The following is a 19,679-nucleotide window of genomic DNA, read 5'->3' on the forward strand; positions in this document are numbered from 1 at the left end:
CTGTGTTTACCTATATCTTGTTAGAGGTTAACAATGCAGCCAGACAGCTCCTGTCTGTCCCTATGTTCTATTGATTCAGAGATCAAAAGAGAATATTAACATTTAGAGGAAACTTGGTGTAATAATATCATTGTTTTTATTTTTCTTTGAAGTTTACTACAAACCACCTACGAACAGCTTGAGATGGGTAGTTTACCTTATGCTAACCATTACCGGCATGCGCCTAGGAAATAGAGATTTAACTTCAAAATAACCAAATACATTCTTCACCCAAGGAAACCCTGCTGTGTTAACTACTGTCAAGAGGCTATCTAGTCTGCCAGAGATCTATAAAGGAGCTAGGGCCCTGATTCTATCATCTCAGCTCTGCTTCAGCTTCCTCAGGGGAAGGTTTAGTCACAAGACTGAGCTCTTCAACTCCTTTCTGGATTACCATGACATTTGACATGGACTGCTTATTTGGACTATAACCTGAGGAACCGATTCTGGAAAGAACGTTTTGCAACTCAGCAGCTCACCTAAGAACTTTATTCATATCTGTATGTATAATGATCTTTAATCGCAATACCGTCTCTCTTCTTTTTTAATAAATCTTAGATTAGTTAATAAGAATTGGCTGTAAGCGTGTATTTGGGGAATATCTAAAATATTCATTGACCTGGTGGGTAATGTGTTCAATCTCTTAAGATTGGTAGAACTTTATATATGATGAACAAAATTTTCAGTAATCCTCCTCATATTTGTCTTGGCTGCCTGAGTGGGAGCCCAGGGCTGGATTGCTTTAAGGGAGCTGTATTTTTTATTTCTGGGTAACCAGTAAGGTATTGTAGAAGCTGTTTGATTGCTGGGTTGGTGAATCTAATTATTAGAAATAATCACCATTTTGGGGAATTATCTGCCCTATTCTTTGCAGTTTGCCCTGATTAAGCAATCCCAGTGCAGCCCCCTCAGCAATCACCGCCATACTATGATAACCACTGTAGATCAGACTGTTGATAGTAGACTCTTTCATTACAATTTTCAGAAGAGCTCTCAAGTTTTTGTTTCTATTTAACATGAATATAGTGCTCTTTAGAGGAGCTGGCTTGCAAGCCCCGGAGACTGAATTTCTCTGTCCTCTGAGCAGGTCTAGTACAGGTAACAACAGTGTAAACTTTGCAACCTTGTCTCAGCAACATGATAGAGGGACTGCATCTAAAGGTGAGAGGGTAGTTCAGCCTCCATATCCATTCAGTCCTTGACCTCTCTGCTGAAACAAGTTGTGACAATTTGGACACACATCCACTACAACCTGTTCTAACATTATTTCATATAGAATAAGAGCTATCAGATGGTAATGACAATGGAGCTGGAGTAAATTTGAAACACAGGCCTAGAAATGAAAGGCCCGATCATCTGTAAGTAATCTCCTGAACCACTCATTCCTCATATTTATATTACATCGCTGTCATGAATTAAAAATATACTCATTAATACCTTCAAAACCATCATTATCAATGTCTCCTAGATTAGCTATGGATTCTCCAAACCTTGCTGCATAAGAGTCACTCCCAGCTAGTTCTATCTCCAATTCTAGCATCTCTGCTCCCTAAAGGAAAACAAAAACAAATGTACATTAAAACAGAGATTTTCAGTGACTTGTGCTGTTGGCTTTTTCAGTGCATAAGCTATCAAAGATAGTCAGTAATATTCAGAATACACATTTCTGAACCATAAGGTTGAAATAGGATATTTGAATTGCACAAGTAAAGGAAGCTTTAAAGTGTGGCTCTGCTCTGAAAAATTAACACATAAAATTGGCCTGATTCTTGTGTATTTTGAGAATCACATTTGCTCATTTCAGCAAATATGTTTTTAATCACTTTTTACTCTTGTTCGCCCCAAAGAGAGAGAAGAGAGAAGTTCAGAGAGAAGGAACTGGATTCTCTTCTAGTGAATCAACAGAATTGTTTACTAAGAACATCCAGCTCTTGAAAGTCCAGCTTGACTTTAATACACCACAGCAACAGGGCAATTTTCATAATGCAAGCAGGTAGCTAGAAAAATAATCATTCTCTCAAATTGACCACATTGATCATGAAAATCTCTAAAAAGAGTTGTAATCAAGTGCTGGGCAGCAACTCTTTAGCCAGCTCTCTCTCACACGAGCCCCAACTGTGTGAGGTAAATTGGAACTGGCTAGGGACACCTGCACCTGATTGATGAAGGGGAAACAGCTGTCTGCCTAATTAGCCAGGGGCTTTATACAGGCAGGGGAAGGAAGTAGAGGGAAGGAGAAGCTGGGAGTAGAAGGGGGAGAAGAAGCTCTGCCTGCAGAAGCTCCTGAAGCAGCTAGCCAAGTTGTAAGAAGGTGGTGGGACTGCACACTGTAAATAAACTACACTGGACTGCTAAACCAGAGGGTCTTGGAGTCATTCATGACTAAGAGGGACTGAGTGGAGAACCCTTAGAAGAGTAAACACAGGATCCTGTAATGTTAATAGAGTTGCTTTTCATACTAGAGTTGTTCTTTTAAAAAAGGGAAACCAGTTTGTTATAATAGTGAACATCTGTGTGTGATAACAAGCCTACATTCAAAACAGTACACAGATCACAAAGAACATTATGATAAAAGGGAGCTGCCATCTTTCCATCTCCCATTCCATCTCAGTTCACTCCCTATTTCACAGACTTAATATATGTTCTTTGGACAGCTGGAAGCATCATGGAATAACCAAGATCTTCATGAAGTGGTCCGAAAACAATAATGGCAGATGTGTATGTGAGAGAAATTAATTGGACATAAAAATTCTAAAAATAAAATTGACAAATTAAAACAAAGTGGATGAAAATTGAAAAAGTGATTACATTTTAACCACTGATTAAAAAGCATAGAAAAAAGTCAATACCAATATATAACTCCAATTATTTCATTTACCAAAATATGGGGAATAAAGAGATCTACCATTCTCTTTCCTGCATGCTACTAGTGACAACACATCTTTCACTCAGCTAGCTACAAGCTGTTTGAGTTTGAAGCATCACCTATTCTGTTCACAAAGTGTTCCTTTCTTGGTGGTTAAAAGGATGGCTTTCAACAAGCTAAAATATCTGTTTTTCAAATTATAAGCAATATAAAGGGTACAATGCATGCAAACAGACTGAAGTAAATACAAACTATCATATCAAGTTATTACAAAATCATACTGCTCTTTCTTCTACTTTAACACTTTCTGTTATGAACACCAGCTTTACTTACAGTATATGTGGCTGGCACTTGATACATTCATATGAAAAATCATATTGTTGTTCTACCATATTCCCTGATACTAACATAAAGTAGGTTTCAGTTAAGACCCCAGTTTGCCTGGTGGTATCTAAGTGCAACACACTGGTGTACTGTAAATCATGCAGTTCAAATGCATCATCTCAGCGCTTCTGTGACAAAATAGAAAATTCTGCTTTTCAGATTGTATGACTAGAATTACTTTAAATAGTCAGAATTACTATTAATTTAAAAAAAAATAAGATACACTTACAGAACCTGAGTTGATGTAAACATAAACCCTTCCTTCTTCTCTGACTTTACTTTGCATTGGAGCGCCAACCAGCAGGTCTGAGAGGCCATCATTATTGAGATCCACTGCGCAAACAGCAGCTCCGAAATAAGAACCAAGCTGTGCACACGCACGCACACACACACACACACACACACACAAAGAAGTGAACAGTCATCAAATATTTAAGACAACACACTAGAAGTCATAATATGTACCAAAATAATATAAAAGGTTACCTTTTTACCCTTTAGTTCAGCCAGAATATTTAACTGCTTTGCCCCAATGCTAAAAATGTATGTCTAAAGTAAGAAGAGAACATAGGAGACAATCAACTTTCTGCACTTATTGTTTGTCAGTAAGAAAAACAAAATTCTAAATATGCTATAGAGGAAAGACAGATCCAAAAAGGTACCAAGACAACACACAATTCAACATAAAATACGGTCATGCATTGTCTCCTGCCTTATCCTTTCTTAGCACACTGTACAAGCACGGCCCTCCTTTAATTCCTTCTCTACAAGCTCAGAGAAGCTCCAATATTCTGTGTTCCCCTGGAAATCCACTCTCTTAGCTTTCCGTTGCACCAACCCAAAGAGGATAAGTTACAACAACAAAACACCACTTACTTTACCAATCTGCTCCTGCTGAGGAGCTCCTCCAATTACTTCTGTACTAGTCCGTGTCAGATAGTGACCAGCTCCAACAGCATATCCTGTACATGAAATAGAGTCATAACTGAACGCAGTAAATATGATTCCAAGCACCATTAATATAATTTTAGAGGTGCTATCTATGGCATACTGTCAACAATAAAATAAAATATTGGCCTATTACTTTTCATACAAGATATGCCTCACTCAGATGAGCTCTGAAGGAATAAAGTGCAATTTCATGCAGATAAATAATAAAAAAAGTTTAGAAAGATAAGTTTTCATAAAATAAACAAGAATAAAATAAATAAATAAAAATAAGAAGTTTTACTCTCAATTACTGGAATTCACATTAAAAAGATCAGAAACCTATCACATAAAAGATGCCAAATACACCTCTATTTTCCAATTTTTTGCATTTTAAAAATCCATTTTACATAGGGATGTAAAAGTCCACCCCCAAAGATCTTATTGGAGGACTGAGGCCTTATTTTTGTAGCTATGTGTAACTGGTCATTTGTATTCCTCAAGTAGTGCAGCATGGGACACAACTGGCTGAGCTCAGACGAGGAGTAATTTAGTTTATTCATATTCTGCTCCCCTACAGAACTGCCATCAGCTTCCCATGAAAGTAGGGAGTGCAGTATCATAGAGAAGAATTGTGCCTTAAATCTTTAAAGCTGCCAAGATGGCTGTGTGGTTCCCATTATGCCAGCATTTTCTTTTCATGTTCTAAACTATAAGGGGTGAACAAAACCATTTATCATTTAAAGGTCAACTCCCAGTTTCTACTTATTCAACAAAAAATTAAACTTAAGTAGATGAACCTTAATTTTCATACTCTGATCTTTACTTTCATGTTGGTTAGTTTTTTTCAAACTGCAAAAACATTCATTTCTAATGATTTTTTCAAGGCCAAGGTAACTGCATGTTCCGGGTCTTTGTCCTGTTGTGAAGATTATTTTTCATATGTCGTATGAAAACTATGTGAAGTTTATGCCTTTATTACTCAAGGCTCTACACCTAACCAAACCATTTCTGAGGCTGGGACAACAGTTCATCTGTGTTTTGTTCTTTCTACTGCTAGAACATTTCCGAAAATCTCAGGGGAAAACCCTGACAAAATGATATAAGTCACAAATAAGTCGATTAATAAGTTTCTCATTCATTCATATTGACAAGAGGGGTGCATTCAAATAGAAAACTTGGAAATAAATTGAATCAATAGTGCAATATATCCCTAACCTAGCTCCTTCTCTAAATTCCATTTAAGTCAATGGGAGCTTGCTGATTTTTAATGGGAGATGCACTGGATTCTTAGTAATGTGTGGGTGAAACCTTCCTATCTCCAGATATAAAGTGCACAGGCAATGAAAGAAGTGGCAGTTACGATTCAATGGCCCTGAAACTAAAGAAGGAAGAGGAGCCAACATGGCATTATCTGCCTCTTCTGAGAAGCTCCTTCATCAGAGCAGTATGTATTTGAGACTCCCTGATGGCTAAACCCGTCAAGAAATGTGGCTTGGGGACTGGTATTAGACATGGCTTCATCCCTCAGTAGTTCTGTCTGAAATGTATTATAAACATTATAAATTAACTCATTAAAATGCATGTCTACAATATATCCATACACATACCTAAGCTTCAAATCTTTCATACTGTACCAACTTCATTAAAAATGGTAATCATTAAAATAACGTAAAACTCCCCCAGAAAGTGGCTAAAAAACGTTGAGACCACATCCTGTTTTAAAACAATTTCATCCTGTTTTTTTTATTGTTTTTAGAATTATTCAAGTGCAGCAAAGGAAATCCTGCCAAACATCATTTATTCACTGACTTCTTTCCAAACGTATTCTCTTCCTCAGGGGGCTGCTACGGAAGCCCCTTCCTTCCCTCCAGCTTGAAATCAAACCCTACATCACCCATTTCTCATGTCTTTCTCTTGTAAAACTCCAGAATGCCATAATCTACACACTGACTATTAAGAAAATAACAATTCTATAAAGCAGAGATCAACCACTGATCACTGCCAGAAGAAAGGATAGTGAAAATATATAGATTCATTATAGTAATCTGCTTTGCATTGTATGCCGGTCACAAAATATATCTTCCCCCATTGGTAATACTATTATTTATGTGCTGACAATGTGCTTAGCACTGTAAACAAAATGACAACAGAATCAGCCCTGAAGAAACTGCAACCTAAAAGATAGATATATAGGAGACAGGACACACTGGGAAGGGAAGCCCAGGGCAAGGAATAAATTGTGAACCAGCTAGCATGGTATGAAGGACTACAACAGGAAAAGCAGTGCAGTCAGGATTCTCAGGCAGGTGGACAGGATGGTAAGGACTGGGCAGACCCTCTCTGCTGCCCCAATATGCTGGCCAAGGTAGCTTCACCAGTGCATTTGGAAACGTATGCTGTGCTGTACGGAGACCTAATGCAGTTCACTCCTTCCCTGGAGCAACATGGGAAGTGGGAGGAGGTCTGTGACTGTTTGAGTCAATAACACACAAGCTCTAAGCTCATGGCAAAGCCATGATTGAGCCTGTTATTAAACATCTTAAATATTGCATGAAATCTTCTTACTGTAGTGCTGAGTGAAGTCTACAAACCATTTATGATCAAAGTCCTTACAAACATTGCAGTCTTAAGTGTCTCTCTTTTAAACCAAACAAGACTAGAAATTATTGTAAATTAAGATAAAGCAGTTCAGAAATAAATGTTTGAAGAAATTCAGATGAGAAGAATGAAGAGGAACAAAGAATAAAAGTGAGATTTTAAAAAGATAGGTCTGCAATATTGCCACTCCTGGGTGTAACAAAGAAGACATTTCATACCCAGTTGTATAGGCCAGGGAATCAGCAAAACAGATGAATAAAAATATTTTAAATACCTAAATAACTTCCAAATTTTACTTGGTTCTTCAAATCTGTATAATGTTTTAAAGTATTCGCAGTGGTATTATACGCAAAGACAGAACCAGTCCAATAATATGATCCTGGGGCTCCCATTATAATTAAATCCTGGAAGAAAAAAGTATTATGTTTATTTATTAAACTCTTAATGATAAGCACGATGAGTCAAATTCATTCCTGGTATAACTACCCTGAAGTTAATGGAATTACGCTGGAGATGTATTTGACCCAATATCAGTGCATTAAAGTCAGACCATATATAAAATGTTGTACATTTTTTAAAATATGGTTATTCTTTTCCTACTAAAAGCTTTGAGCTGTGAGCAATTTAAAGAAAGCCACAAAAAAGGTATCCTTCCCCCTCAGCAGACTATTTTAGAAATCATATTCTCAGGTAGGACATGAAATGTACACTGTAGAGCATATGTAAGCCTTATTAGTGTTTAATATGACTTTCAATAAGTTATTCTGAATGGAATAATATAAAATATGGTCTATTATATTCTTCACATCCTTTCAAAATAAAAATAAATTTTGGATTTAAAAGAGAGTGCCATGATAAATTATGTCTTGGCATGTTGAAAATTGTTATATACCTAAAACTCTTATCTTTAACAAATTTCATTTTAAAAAGGATAAAATATCATGACAGTGCACAAATGTACGATGTTCTCCAGAAAATTAAACTTGAAATAGGAAACTGATTTGTTTAATACACACCTCAAAGTAAAAACTAGACATCCCAGCCTGACATGACCCAAGGCTTTCTCCAAACTTTCGCATATGATCTGAATATAAAAGCAAAAATGATTTAAGGTCTTCAATCATCTTGAAAAATAGAGTGTTTCAGAATTTCTCTGCAGCTCTCTGAAATGACAGTAGAGATAAGTAAAATACACTGGTTTCCAGTGCTGGAAAAAGTACATGGACTTCAGCTTCATAAAACAAGAATAATAAAAAACTTGAGAAAACTGTCCCATTCAAAATGCATTACTTGATTGGAGATAGGTTTTGAAGCCTGGCTTTATAGATTCTAAAAAGGCAACAATCTCCTTTAGTTTTTGTCAGTCCATGAACACAGCATGTCAAAGTGAAAAGTCACTACAGACATTTCTTGAATAACAAATGCTGGTAGGTTTAACACTCCCTCTTCCCTCCCCATTTACATTTACAACTTCATTCATAATCTGCCGGAAATAACTATTTTCATGAGCATTCTCATGACACCTGCACCAAGCATCTCTGTTGGGAATCCTGTACATGCAGAGGATAGAGCTGTAATTATCACACCATTGCTAGTATCTGTGGTCAGCCAAGGTTTCTTTTGCCTTCTCCTGCCACTCCATTAGATCTTTGGAAGGGCTTCACTGGAGATACCAGTGTCTTGGTCCCACTTTCCATCTCTTTCATCTCTTATATCCTTCCTTTCTCATGTTTTTAATCTCAATCCCCTATGGCTGTCTTTCTGTCTTTCCTCTGCAAGGCTCCTTATTTACATGCGCTTCCAACTCCAATTCCTTACTTTTCTTTATTAACACTTTCCCTTCAGTCTCTCTTCATTTCACTCACCCTCCATTTACCTGCCTCCCACTCCCTTCACTCAGTAACCATGGGAGGTGGAAGGATGATCCAGCCGGTGGCCGTAGCAGTCTTTGAAGCCAGGGGAGGGATGCTGGAAAGTTTCTTCATCATTCTCTGTGAGATTATCTGCTCTTCCCTGCCTCAACTGGTGACAGGGTCACTAGATATTTTGATATATTGTTCCCTCAGTTATGGGGAAAGTACCACCGGAGCTGGGGATTCTCTGTAGGTTGCTGAGAAGCATAAAGGCCTCCATTTCCATCTTGGGTCCCTTCCTCCTCTCACACTTGTTCCCCTATAGACTGCACAGGGGCATTGAAGGAAGCCTCTTTCTGCAGGCTACAGGTTGCATGAGAAACTAGGCCTGGCAGGAGATAGACTCAGGAGATGTGTCAGTGGGACAGTAGGCAACACTGGCTGCTACTGAGAACAGTGTCTGATGCTCAGGAAGAGGGAGCAGCCAGCAGAGGGTGCTGTTTCTAGTCAATTCAGACATTGTGCTGTACCTGCTGAGCAGGTGGATGGAGCAAAGGGATGAACTGAGGCTGCACTGGCCTATTTATAAAGAAAGCATGCCCTGCAGGAGACCAGCCCATTGGGTAATGCTGGTTTCCCTTTTCAGCTGTTGAATCAACATTACTTCAAAGTGATCAAAATTTCCCCAGAAAGTTCAGTCCATAGGCCAGATTTCTGTCTTCAGAACCCAGTCTGCAGACCCTAAATAGCAGAAAGCCTGCCCAGGGCAGGTGGGGGGCAAAGACAAAAAACAGAACAATTTAAGTGTCCACAACCCCCACATTGTTTCTTTTATTCAGGGGCATATTTGTTCTTTTACCTCTTCAGATTAAGTAGTATATTATCTTACCATGACCTAGAAATGACCAAACTCTCTGCTTACCTATATAGCAAGGACATATTCGTTTACTCAGTTGTGTTCGAAAATCAGAAGGAATTTCGTAACAAACACCATTAGGGAGTTTGTTTTCATATTTTATGTAAAATGTATTTTTCCACCTATGTCCACAGGCCTGCATATATAAAGAAAAAAAAAAACCAAGATGTGAAAAGAAAATGTAAAAGTTTTAAAGCTAGTACAACAAAATGCATACAGTACTTAAGGTAATACATACAACAATGGATCCATTTTCTCTTGGTTGCCTGGACAAGCTGACACCCATCCATTGATTATCTCTCTCTTCCAAACAGGTCTTTCCACAATGTTCTCCTGCTGGATTGCCTAGAGCAAAGAAACCAAAACAAAACCTATGACAATCATCTTGAACACAGGAAAAATACTAAAATTCTATGTAGTTTCTTCTTACACAACTTGATCCCTAGCTGATTATATTAAACAGTGTAAGTTCAGCAGAATTTATACAGATATATATTTTGTATAGGACTTTCCATGTACAGATATTTAGTTCATATTTTTTCAGAAATGAAGGTATGGTATACATATAATATGTCCAAGTCTAAATACAGCATGTTAGGTGTGAACAGGACTTATTTAGTCATTGAGCTCTGATTGTGTGATCATCTCTGTTGAATCTGAAGAAACCAGGAAGCTGAGCACAAGCCTACTATGATGTAGCACTCCTTTTAAAATTTCTGCAGTATTCTAATCTGAACCGCAAAAGAGCTTTATGCAATAACATGATGCCTTAGGACCTGAATTCTAGCCTACAGTCAGTAGCTCCAAATAACTCCTCTACTTGCCCCTTTTTTACTCTTGCTTCAATTTCATGTAGCACTTAGAAATCAGGTCTATCATATATTACTATTCTGATAAAATGTCTATAACTACAATCTTTATTTTGGATGTGAACCCATTATGGATCAAACTCCTGTGCTCTGAGTACTCTTTATACTGAATGCAAGCAATTATTTAAAGGTGGTTTCTAGTTTGCTTCTCTTTAAATGTCAGAGAGCAGTTTTTACAAACAGAAGGACTTAGAGAAATTCTATAAAAGATTTTTGGCAAGTTCTTGTTTCCTGCCAACAAGCTAGTATGTGTTGAAAGAATAATTTTACAGAGGAAGAACTACAATTTTTAAAATATTAAATTCTGCTTGAAAGGCTCAATTACATTTGGAAACACACATTTTTATAAAAGTCTCTCATACACATTTACTTACAAGGGCGCATGACATAATACACTACTCTGTGTTTCATTTCAATATCTTCAGATAGCATTTTGCTGTTCGATTAACCAAAACTACTAAGCTATCTGTTTTCCTATCCAAATATTGTATAATAGCTGGAATAAAAAACTTCAACAAGACTTGTGCTCATCTGTCCCAGAGCAAACTAAATCCTTTATCCACCAACAAAACACAGAATCTTTCTGTCACGTATAAATTAGCCAGCAGAGGGCTCTAATACAGATCAGTGATTACAACAGAAACATATTGACATTAATGGATGCAAATGGGCTTGCACCAGGCTTACATTTATTTGTAAAATACTGGTGTAAGGGCTATTAAATTTCAACAAATGCATACTGAGTTCTAAGTGTCTGCTCAATTCCTTGAAAAGAAAATCCCCCTATATTAACTGGATGTATTGACTCCTCTTGTTCTATTTATAGTCACTTTACAGTAGTAATGCAGGGGAAGCAAGAATTGCTGTTTTTCACTGTACCCTTCCTCAAAATTATCACCTAAAATGATTTGGACATTGACATCAGTTTGGGTAAAATATCAAATTGATAAAATTCTGATAGCCAAGATAATTTCTTTTGGTAGAAATACCCTCGGGATGAGGAAAAATCCTCTTTCCAGGGGAGGAAATCTCTGGAAGGATTTCCCCCTCCCATTCCTTTGGAATCCCTCCCCTACTATTATGGGGATCAGGTTTGCCAACCTGCAGACTAGGCCACTGAATTTGCCACTCAAACTTAGTGGATTTCCTGTGCTTTCACACTGCTTCCACTTCTTCCATTTCCTGGCAGCACAGGTACTCCAGAACTTTTTTTTTTTTATCTGGGAGGGCGGGGCCTGAGAGTCTTCTGCAGAAGAGATAAGACACTAAGAGGTTATATTATCTTTTTTGGTGATTTTCCATAGAGCTCGAGAACAAAAAAATCTTGCGTGTTTCCTGGCCCTGCCCAAACCCCAGACCCAAGACACAGAGCACTCTTCACAGGGGCCAGAGGAATGGGGGAAATGGAGGCAGCTGATCCCCTTTCTACACAACATGGGGGAAATCAGGATGTGATGATCCAAGCAGCTAGGAAGTGACCTCAGAACTGTCACTGTAACAACTTGAACTGCCCATGAAATTCAGTTCTGTTTGGATACGAACAGCAGTGCTCTACCACTTGGCTAGATGTATGACATGAGTTTCGGTATATTAAATAGCAAACCAATCTACAGGTACTAGTTTGGATGTTGGTGCAACAACATCATATAGAATACTCAATCACTTTCCATGGAAGATGTTCTAATAATGTATGCAAAATTTATTTTTAAAAGCAACAATTCTCATAAACATTAAGAGAACAAATATGACCTTAGTTTTATAAGGGGCTGATAAAGACAGAAACTAGACTAGTGAGCAACATTTAATGAACTCCTGCTGGAAAATTGTTTATGCCTCCCCACTCCTAAATCCCAGTCAGTGTTCTTTTAGATGGGAAATCATTTACTAATAAATCCATTCCAATGGCTATTTTCATCCTGCTATGACAATGGCTTGTCTCAGAATAACGAATATATATTGTTATTGGAAATGAAAGAAGTGGGGAAGGCTAGCCTCTTAGATTTTCTAATGTTCCAAGGGTTTTTGGAGGTTTTTCCAGTACATCAAACAAGACCCGATTGTCATGTGGTCTGAGATGGGGAAGGTTTCACTTGTATCTTCTCTTTTCTCAGTGCTCCATTCTGTCACCCATTTTAGGGGTCCCTAAGAAATTCTGAAGCAGTGAGAGAGCACTTTCCTCTTCTCCCATCCATTGTATTCTTCTTAACCCACTTGGTTATTTTCTCTTCTCTTTGACTCTAACCTATAATCTTTGGATACAGCTTGGCTGTGGCCCTCTGCTCTCCCACCATCTCCTCTTCCCCCTGAAGCTTCTTTCATCTTCTACTTTTCTCCTAGTTCTACATTCTCTTGACTCATTGTCATTCCCCTTTATTTAATAGTAGGGTTTCTAGCATTGTTTAAGGAAGGGATTGTATGAAGCTGTGGGCAACAAGATGGGTGAGGGGACTATGGGCTTAATATGATGGATATAATGATGAGTGTGAGCATGATATTATCCATGTTTAATCCAGTGAGAAGATAGCCGGCACAGGCTGCAGCAATTTATAGGCAACAGAGCAGCACTGCTGGAAGCACCAGAAAGGAAATTGCATCTTAATTTCCTAAGGGGAAAGGAGCATGCCTTGCTCTTGTAAAGACATTGTGAGATAAATAAAAGTTCAGCCTATGTAAATTGCAGAGCTGAAATACTTCTGTGTTACCCCCACTACATGACACTGCATGGAAACAACATGGTCAAATATAAGTCATACAGATCACTGCCTTTTGCAACCCCTACAAACCATCATGCCTTGCATTGACAGATCTATTTCAGTACATCCAGCCAGCAATATATGCTGAGTATCAAAACAGGAGACCCCCAAAATATCAATTCAAATGGAGGGGAAAGATGTAAAGTTGTGTACAATAATAAGAAGTAAGTAAACAAGTCACTCAAATAACTGAGCCTCTTTTTGAGAGATTTTTGTAAAATTCTTATTTCAAATTATTCAATGATTTGTTATTATTCACTGTGAATAATTCTTGGTCTTAAAATTGTGCAGTAATAGTTTACTTCATCTGTTCAACATCTGAAATGAGAGCTAGCATTGATGATGTTGATTGAAGATAAGTCACATGATATTGTTTCCATTCTCCCAAGTGGATGAGTGCAAGTCTTAGAATCAGGCTGGTGGTGCAAATACTTGCATTTGAGTCTGAAGTTTGCCTTCCACAAATATCCTTTAATATTTCTGTGAAAACTTTTCTCTCCTTTCTCCCTACCCCTACATAATCCCATTCACTAAAATATTCAGGGAATCAGAACAGAAGAAGGATGTGAATGCAAGTGATACAAATTCTTTATTCCGTCCAAGGAAATATTTGCAGAAAGTTGTTGAAATGTTCACTTGTCCTCAACTGTAACCCTTCACCTGGGGGAGCTACAAGGCAACTTGTTTCTAGACTGATTATGGTAAGGACTTAAGGGGAGAACTTGTGGGTGGCAGCTCTGCTCCGTACTTCAAGAAGCTGTGAGTTAGACCTCATTGTAAGCTTAAAGATGGCTTTTCTTTTGTTTAATGTTAAACAGCATAAATGACTTACTGCTTTTGTGAATTCTGACTTGATTCCTCTCAGTATTATTGGCAAATTGATCATACTCAATTCTTACGTTGAGAGAAATTGAACATACAAGATATTATAGACTAAAAACGTGAAGACTACTGTATTTTGAATCCCTCTACAATAATATACAATCATCCTAACTTGGTGGGGGAAGTCAATGGAAGTTAAATGTATGCAGCATATCACAGAATTAAGGCCTTGACTGGGTTTTCTGGGACATCATCCTAAAATAATATATCCTGAATCTTTATTCTTTGTATTTTTGCACATATCACTAAAAAAAATTTTGACGTACAATTACTGTTATAAAAGTCCTTTTCGTATATAACTTTATAAACTAGAATACTTAATCTTATTGACTAAAGCAAAAACATAGTAATTTAAAGTCTGAGTTTCATGAAATTTTGCATTCATAATTTAACACAAGATAGAGAAGAGACTCACTGAACTCTACTGCCCTTTATATTCAATGGACTAGATGCTCAGCTATGGGTGAAATACACTCAGTGCAGCTGAAGGGTTAGGAAGGCAAAGGTGCACAGAAACTACCTTCATGGCCCATGTGTCATGAGGCCAGTTGAAAACCAGCCGAGCATAATTTAGAGCAGCTTTAGGCTTTTCTAAGTTATGCCTGGTTGCCCATGAGCCCAAGGGGCAGATCGGGCAGCTGAGGTCACTGAAGCACAAGGCTGCTCTGGATAAAACTCCTACACTGGAAGCCTTTGGGATCTTGTAGCTCTGACCAATCAAAGAATTCACAATAGAGGGAAAATCAGCAGCTAGCTGGTTAAACCACTCATAAAGCTCCTTTGTCACACGAGGTTGTTGATGAATACTCTTAATGGAGCTAAGGATCTATCCCAAAAGCTTGTAATACTCAGTATCTTTGTTGTAAATATAAAACAGCAGCAAGAATACTGCTATAACTATTTTAGCGCACCTGGAATATCAGTGGCTCATAACTAGAAAACATGGACTACCTGAAAAGTGTTTCTTACATTGCACGAGTAGGGACTTCAAATCTTACTGAGATTACATTCATTAAAATGGGCATTCCTTGTCCCACTGAAATAAGTAATTTCCAAAGCGAACAACCACTAGTTCTGAAAGGTCAGAACCAGAACACGTCATATGAAAAATACTAACTAGGAAAAACAAGTTCAGTCACGGAAAGATGCTGTATCTAGAAAATAGTTAGCTACCTAAAATGAGTTAGACTTAATTGTCCTTTGTCTAACCTTTTCCTCTTGCCTAATGGTCACAGATATATGAAAAAGAACATTGCATTGAGGAGGGTAATCAGGCTAGCCCGAGCTGCGTCTCCTTTAACTTCCTTCCTTCTCCCATCCCATCCAACATGGCTGGTTTTAAACTCAATTTATAGCAGAACTGTTCTTTTACACATAGCTTGGATTTTTTAACATGAGAAATGTTTTAGAACCAGTTTAGTGTTATGGAGGAATGGTCCAGTTTAAAAAACAAAAATAAAACAAAAAACCTAACAGCACACTATGATAAACCCTTTTATTTGCCACTGTCATCAATAGTAATGTGGCATGTGGCGAGTCCTGTTCATATTGTGACATAAGCATTCAATGAAGTGCAATACGAAACAGACAGCATCAGTGTGTACCTGCAGCCTCTATGCTTGCTGGCAGAATTTCCCCAAATCCATTTAAGAACAGCCTTTAAACCTGTACTTGCTCAGCTACACCCCAGGTTCTATTGAGAACCCAGTTAACGGTCAGAAAACTAGTAGTGATTGTGTTTAACACTATCAAAGACCCATTCTTCCTTGCTTCTTCTTCACTGACAAAACTAGTAAAAGCAAGAAGAAGAAATCCTGTAGAGGCAACAAACACTAAACAGCATGCAGAAGGTAATAGCCATTTAAGTCACGCTGCCAGTGGCTCAGAACATTTTCCACTTTTTCAGAGAACACAGGAGTGCATTAAGGCAGCCTTATAGGTAGTATGGGGCTTTCCTAGCTAAATATCAATATGGCATAATATAGGTGCCTGCCCACTTTACCTAGGAAGATCACCTGAAGCAGTGATTTTATTTTGCTGTTACTACCACCAGGTCATAGAAATTCTTTACATATTTCTTTGTCTACCTTATGTAGCTCCAAGTGTCACCTCAGTCCACTGCATAGTGTCACAAAGTCCAATCAGGACTGACACATAGAGGAAGAGTACCGACCCGACAAGAGAAATGTGACAACCACAGCCAAAACTAAGACTCTTACTTCTAGAGGTTCCTCAGGTTCTGGAACCTCAACCTAAGTTCATTTGAGAGGTGTATTCTTGATTATCTATTGTATTTTTACTACATCCAGTTTCACTGCCAAACGCCCCAGAAAGAGAATCACTTGTAGATTCATATATTCACAGAATCCAAGTCCAGAAGAAACCGCTGTGATCTACTATGACCTCCTGTATAACAGAGGTCATAAATCTTCCCAAAACAATTCCTAGAGTACAATTTTAGAAAAACATCTGATCTTGATTTAAAAATTGTTAGTGGAGAATACACCACAAAACTTGGCAAATTGTTCCAGTAGTTAATAACCCTCCTTTCAAAATGTGTGCCCTATTTACAGTCTGATTTTGTCTAGCCTCAACCTCCCGCCATTGGATCATTGTGGAGTAGGCTGTTTTGCTGTTCAAAAACAAACTCATTCTCTTTCTGCTCACCCTCTCAGATATCTACACCTATATATTTACCTATATAGCCCTATCAAGATAGCTGGGTGGGGTGTTCCAATACCATTTTAAAATTAATCTTTTTCTCCGCATTTATGAAAATAGGTTTAGTTAATTAATCTATTGTTTTAGGGATAGTATGGTGATGTTGGCTTATGTGTAGGAATAATGAAGGGAAAGCTTAAATTAAAGCAAGTAGCCTTTCTTTTTTGATAGTAGGCAATGTCTTTGGAAACGAGTTCCATAGTCCAGCTCCTTTGAAAGCTGTTTCCCACATGCCCAAACCTCCTCTATTGGCTGACAGTTTCATGGTTTTAGTGGATCACAACAGCCATAGGAGAGGTGCACAGCTCTAAATACAAGACAGACTTTGAACTGGACTCTGTAGTCAAGGGGGACAAAAACACAGCACTGCAGTGAAGTGTTTAGAGCAACATGCATTCTTTAGCAAATGAACTGCTACATTGTGTACAAAAATCATATACATGGAGCAGAATACATATAACTGCATGTATGCCACTGGCAATCTATCTGAAAAAACAGTCTTTACTTCAGCATGACTTGGGAGGTGGAATGCTTTAGAGAGAAACTCCAGAACATAATTTAGAAACTTTTTTTCTTCTGTCCACTGACTTTAATTACAGTTGCCTTCAGCTCAGAAAACTGAACTACTTTCTGAGGAGGGAAAATAACAGGTTTAATTTAAATTCTCACAAACCTTTGGAATCATATATATATAAATCAAAAGGTGGGAAAGAAAAATGCATATGAAGGTGAAAATACGAAGGTGGGAACTGTCATTTTAATTTAGGGTTAATTCATATTTTTTTAAATCAAATTGTATTGTATACCTTTCTACCTGCAAGAAAAAGCCAGCTTTTAAAAATCTAGGTTTTTAGGATGTATATTTTAAATAATTTAATCTAAATGTATGTTTCTATATTTTACGTTCACTTTTATATTGTGAATGGTAAATATAAATACTAATTCATGAAATATCAAAATGATACATGAAAATGTGAAATAAGTATGCAGAGGACATCTCTAGGTTCTTGTATTATTGCAAGCCGTGGTATATGTTGAAGATTTCTTTAGTCAGATCAAAACCAGGCTATGTTGTACACGTTTCTCAATGATAAACAGCCATTAAAATGGTTTTAAAGTATTTGCAAAATAGTGGAGAGAGGAACATTTATTGAGACAATCCAATATTTCCTCCATGCTTCTGGGAAAATTCTGTCTATTACTTGTTCATTTTCTCAGTTATTACCGTTGAGGAATCGAGGGAACATAAATGTGCGCTTCACTTCCTCTAAATAAGAGGGTTGTAGTGCCTGGCTAGCTTCTGTATTCAACTATAACTGGTAAGCAGGCTTGGAGTTCTTCGCTGAAGTTGTAACATCATCTTCAGGTGCAAAGGAGGCCAGAGCAACACCAAACACCATTCAACTCACCCAGCTGCAGCTGTTCACAAGTCCTATTGGGATTGCTACCGATCCTGCATCTGAAAATTGCACCTGGATTGACCACAGAGCTATTTGCCAGCCAGTTGGTTTTAGGGGCTCCCACAACAAGCCTGAAAGTGAGCAGCAGAAAAAAACCCACCATCAAACCCTGTCAACAGCAACGCAAACACTAAAGGACTGTCCCCACCACCAGCCCTGAAAACTGGAGCCGAGCTCCATCTACTCTTCTGCCCCCAGGGTGCAAACGTTTGCCGCACGCGCGCATCCCTGCGACTGCCCGCGGGAAGAAAGGGCTCGGCTGTAATGGGCCGCCCATGTGCTTCAGGCAGCGACAGCCCGAGAGTTACACTCGGACTTTAATCGGCTGCAGGCAGGACGGCGCGAGCCGGGACAACGTGCTTGGAACCGAAGCAACGTGGCGTCCCTGCAAGAAGAAGTTCCCGGGAAGCTCGCGCTGAGTGACTCCCCAAAAGGGGCAGAACCCAGGGCGCCCGTGACCGGTGCGCAGGGGGCTCCCCCGTCCCGGGACCTCACAGCCGGGCACAGCGGCATGGGGGAGGGGAGAGCTGGTTTGTGGCCGGCAGGGCCGGCTCGCGGGCTGCAGAGAGAAGTCGCCCGGCGAGCGAGAGCGACTTACCAGCTGCTCTGGCCACGGCCGTGCAGGAGAACCGAATAGCCGAATAACGTGCCGTTGAGCCCCTGGAAGACCACGGGGTGCTGGGTGTCGAGGTTGTAGGCGTGGGCGGCCCGCGGGGAACGGCCCAGGAGAAGCAGCAGCAGCGCAGCCCCCACGGCAGCCCCTCCTGAGGCGAGCCCCCCGCTCGGCGTCCCCGCGCTCCGCATGGCTGCTCCGTCCCGCGTGCAGCCCTCCAGCCGCAGGGCGGGGAGCCGAGCCAGCGCACGCTCTCGGAAAAGACTTGAAGTTGTAGTCTCTCTCTCTCTCTCTCTTTCCTGCCCTGCCTCGTCTCGGGACTTGCGGGCGCTGCGGGGCGGGGACTCCAACGCTGCCCGGAGCCAGATGTGCAGCGCAGCAGCCCCCGGGTGCCGAAAGGGGTAGAGCAGGGAGGAGCAGAGGCCGCCTGCTAGCAGCAGAGAGGGATGCTCCCTTCCTGCCGGGCGGCTGGGGAAGCAGCATTTTCCCCTGAATCAGCCTTAACCCTAGATCAGTAGTAGAGTTCTTAATGTGTTGCAAGGCACTTCTCCATTTGCTGGGGTTCCCAGATCTCTGCTCTAACCCCGATGCAGGCAACATGAGTTTGGGAGGGTCTGGTGAGCCAGAAAAGTAACAAGCGACAGTTAGTTGAGTGTGTGCATGTTGGCCCTTCCCTACACACCTACGATAAACCCCAGACAGGTAGGAGACAGAGGAACTACTAAACTCTGCTTGATAAATTCACTGTTCAGTACCAAAGGTTTTCAAGTTTTATGCAACTTTGATGTCCCCTCA

The 19,679-nt window shown here is 39.4% G+C and overlaps 1 protein-coding gene across 1 annotated transcript in view; it reads right to left on the minus strand.

Annotated features, from left to right (window-relative positions):
* ITGA4 (integrin subunit alpha 4) overlaps nt 1–19,309 on the minus strand; it is a 54,212-nt gene extending 34,903 nt beyond the window's left edge. Inside the window, exons 1-10 of the mRNA XM_067549088.1 lie at nt 18,870–19,309; nt 18,221–18,342; nt 9,825–9,931; nt 9,593–9,722; nt 7,834–7,901; nt 7,092–7,221; nt 4,166–4,251; nt 3,776–3,838; nt 3,519–3,656; nt 1,477–1,588 (exon numbers count right to left, since the gene is read on the minus strand). Of these exons, the coding sequence (XP_067405189.1) occupies nt 1,477–1,588; nt 3,519–3,656; nt 3,776–3,838; nt 4,166–4,251; nt 7,092–7,221; nt 7,834–7,901; nt 9,593–9,722; nt 9,825–9,931; nt 18,221–18,342; nt 18,870–19,075 (1,162 nt within the window). The 5' untranslated portion in view covers nt 19,076–19,309. The remainder of the gene's footprint in view (nt 1–1,476; nt 1,589–3,518; nt 3,657–3,775; nt 3,839–4,165; nt 4,252–7,091; nt 7,222–7,833; nt 7,902–9,592; nt 9,723–9,824; nt 9,932–18,220; nt 18,343–18,869) is intronic.
* Nucleotides 19,310–19,679: the final 370 nt, after the last annotated feature.

The sequence above is a fragment of the Emydura macquarii genome, unplaced genomic scaffold (assembly GCF_026122565.2).
Source record: "Emydura macquarii macquarii isolate MOO-44397 ecotype Brisbane River unplaced genomic scaffold, CSIRO-AGI_Emac_v2 contig_1253, whole genome shotgun sequence".
NCBI classification, from domain to species: domain Eukaryota; kingdom Metazoa; phylum Chordata; order Testudines; family Chelidae; genus Emydura; species Emydura macquarii.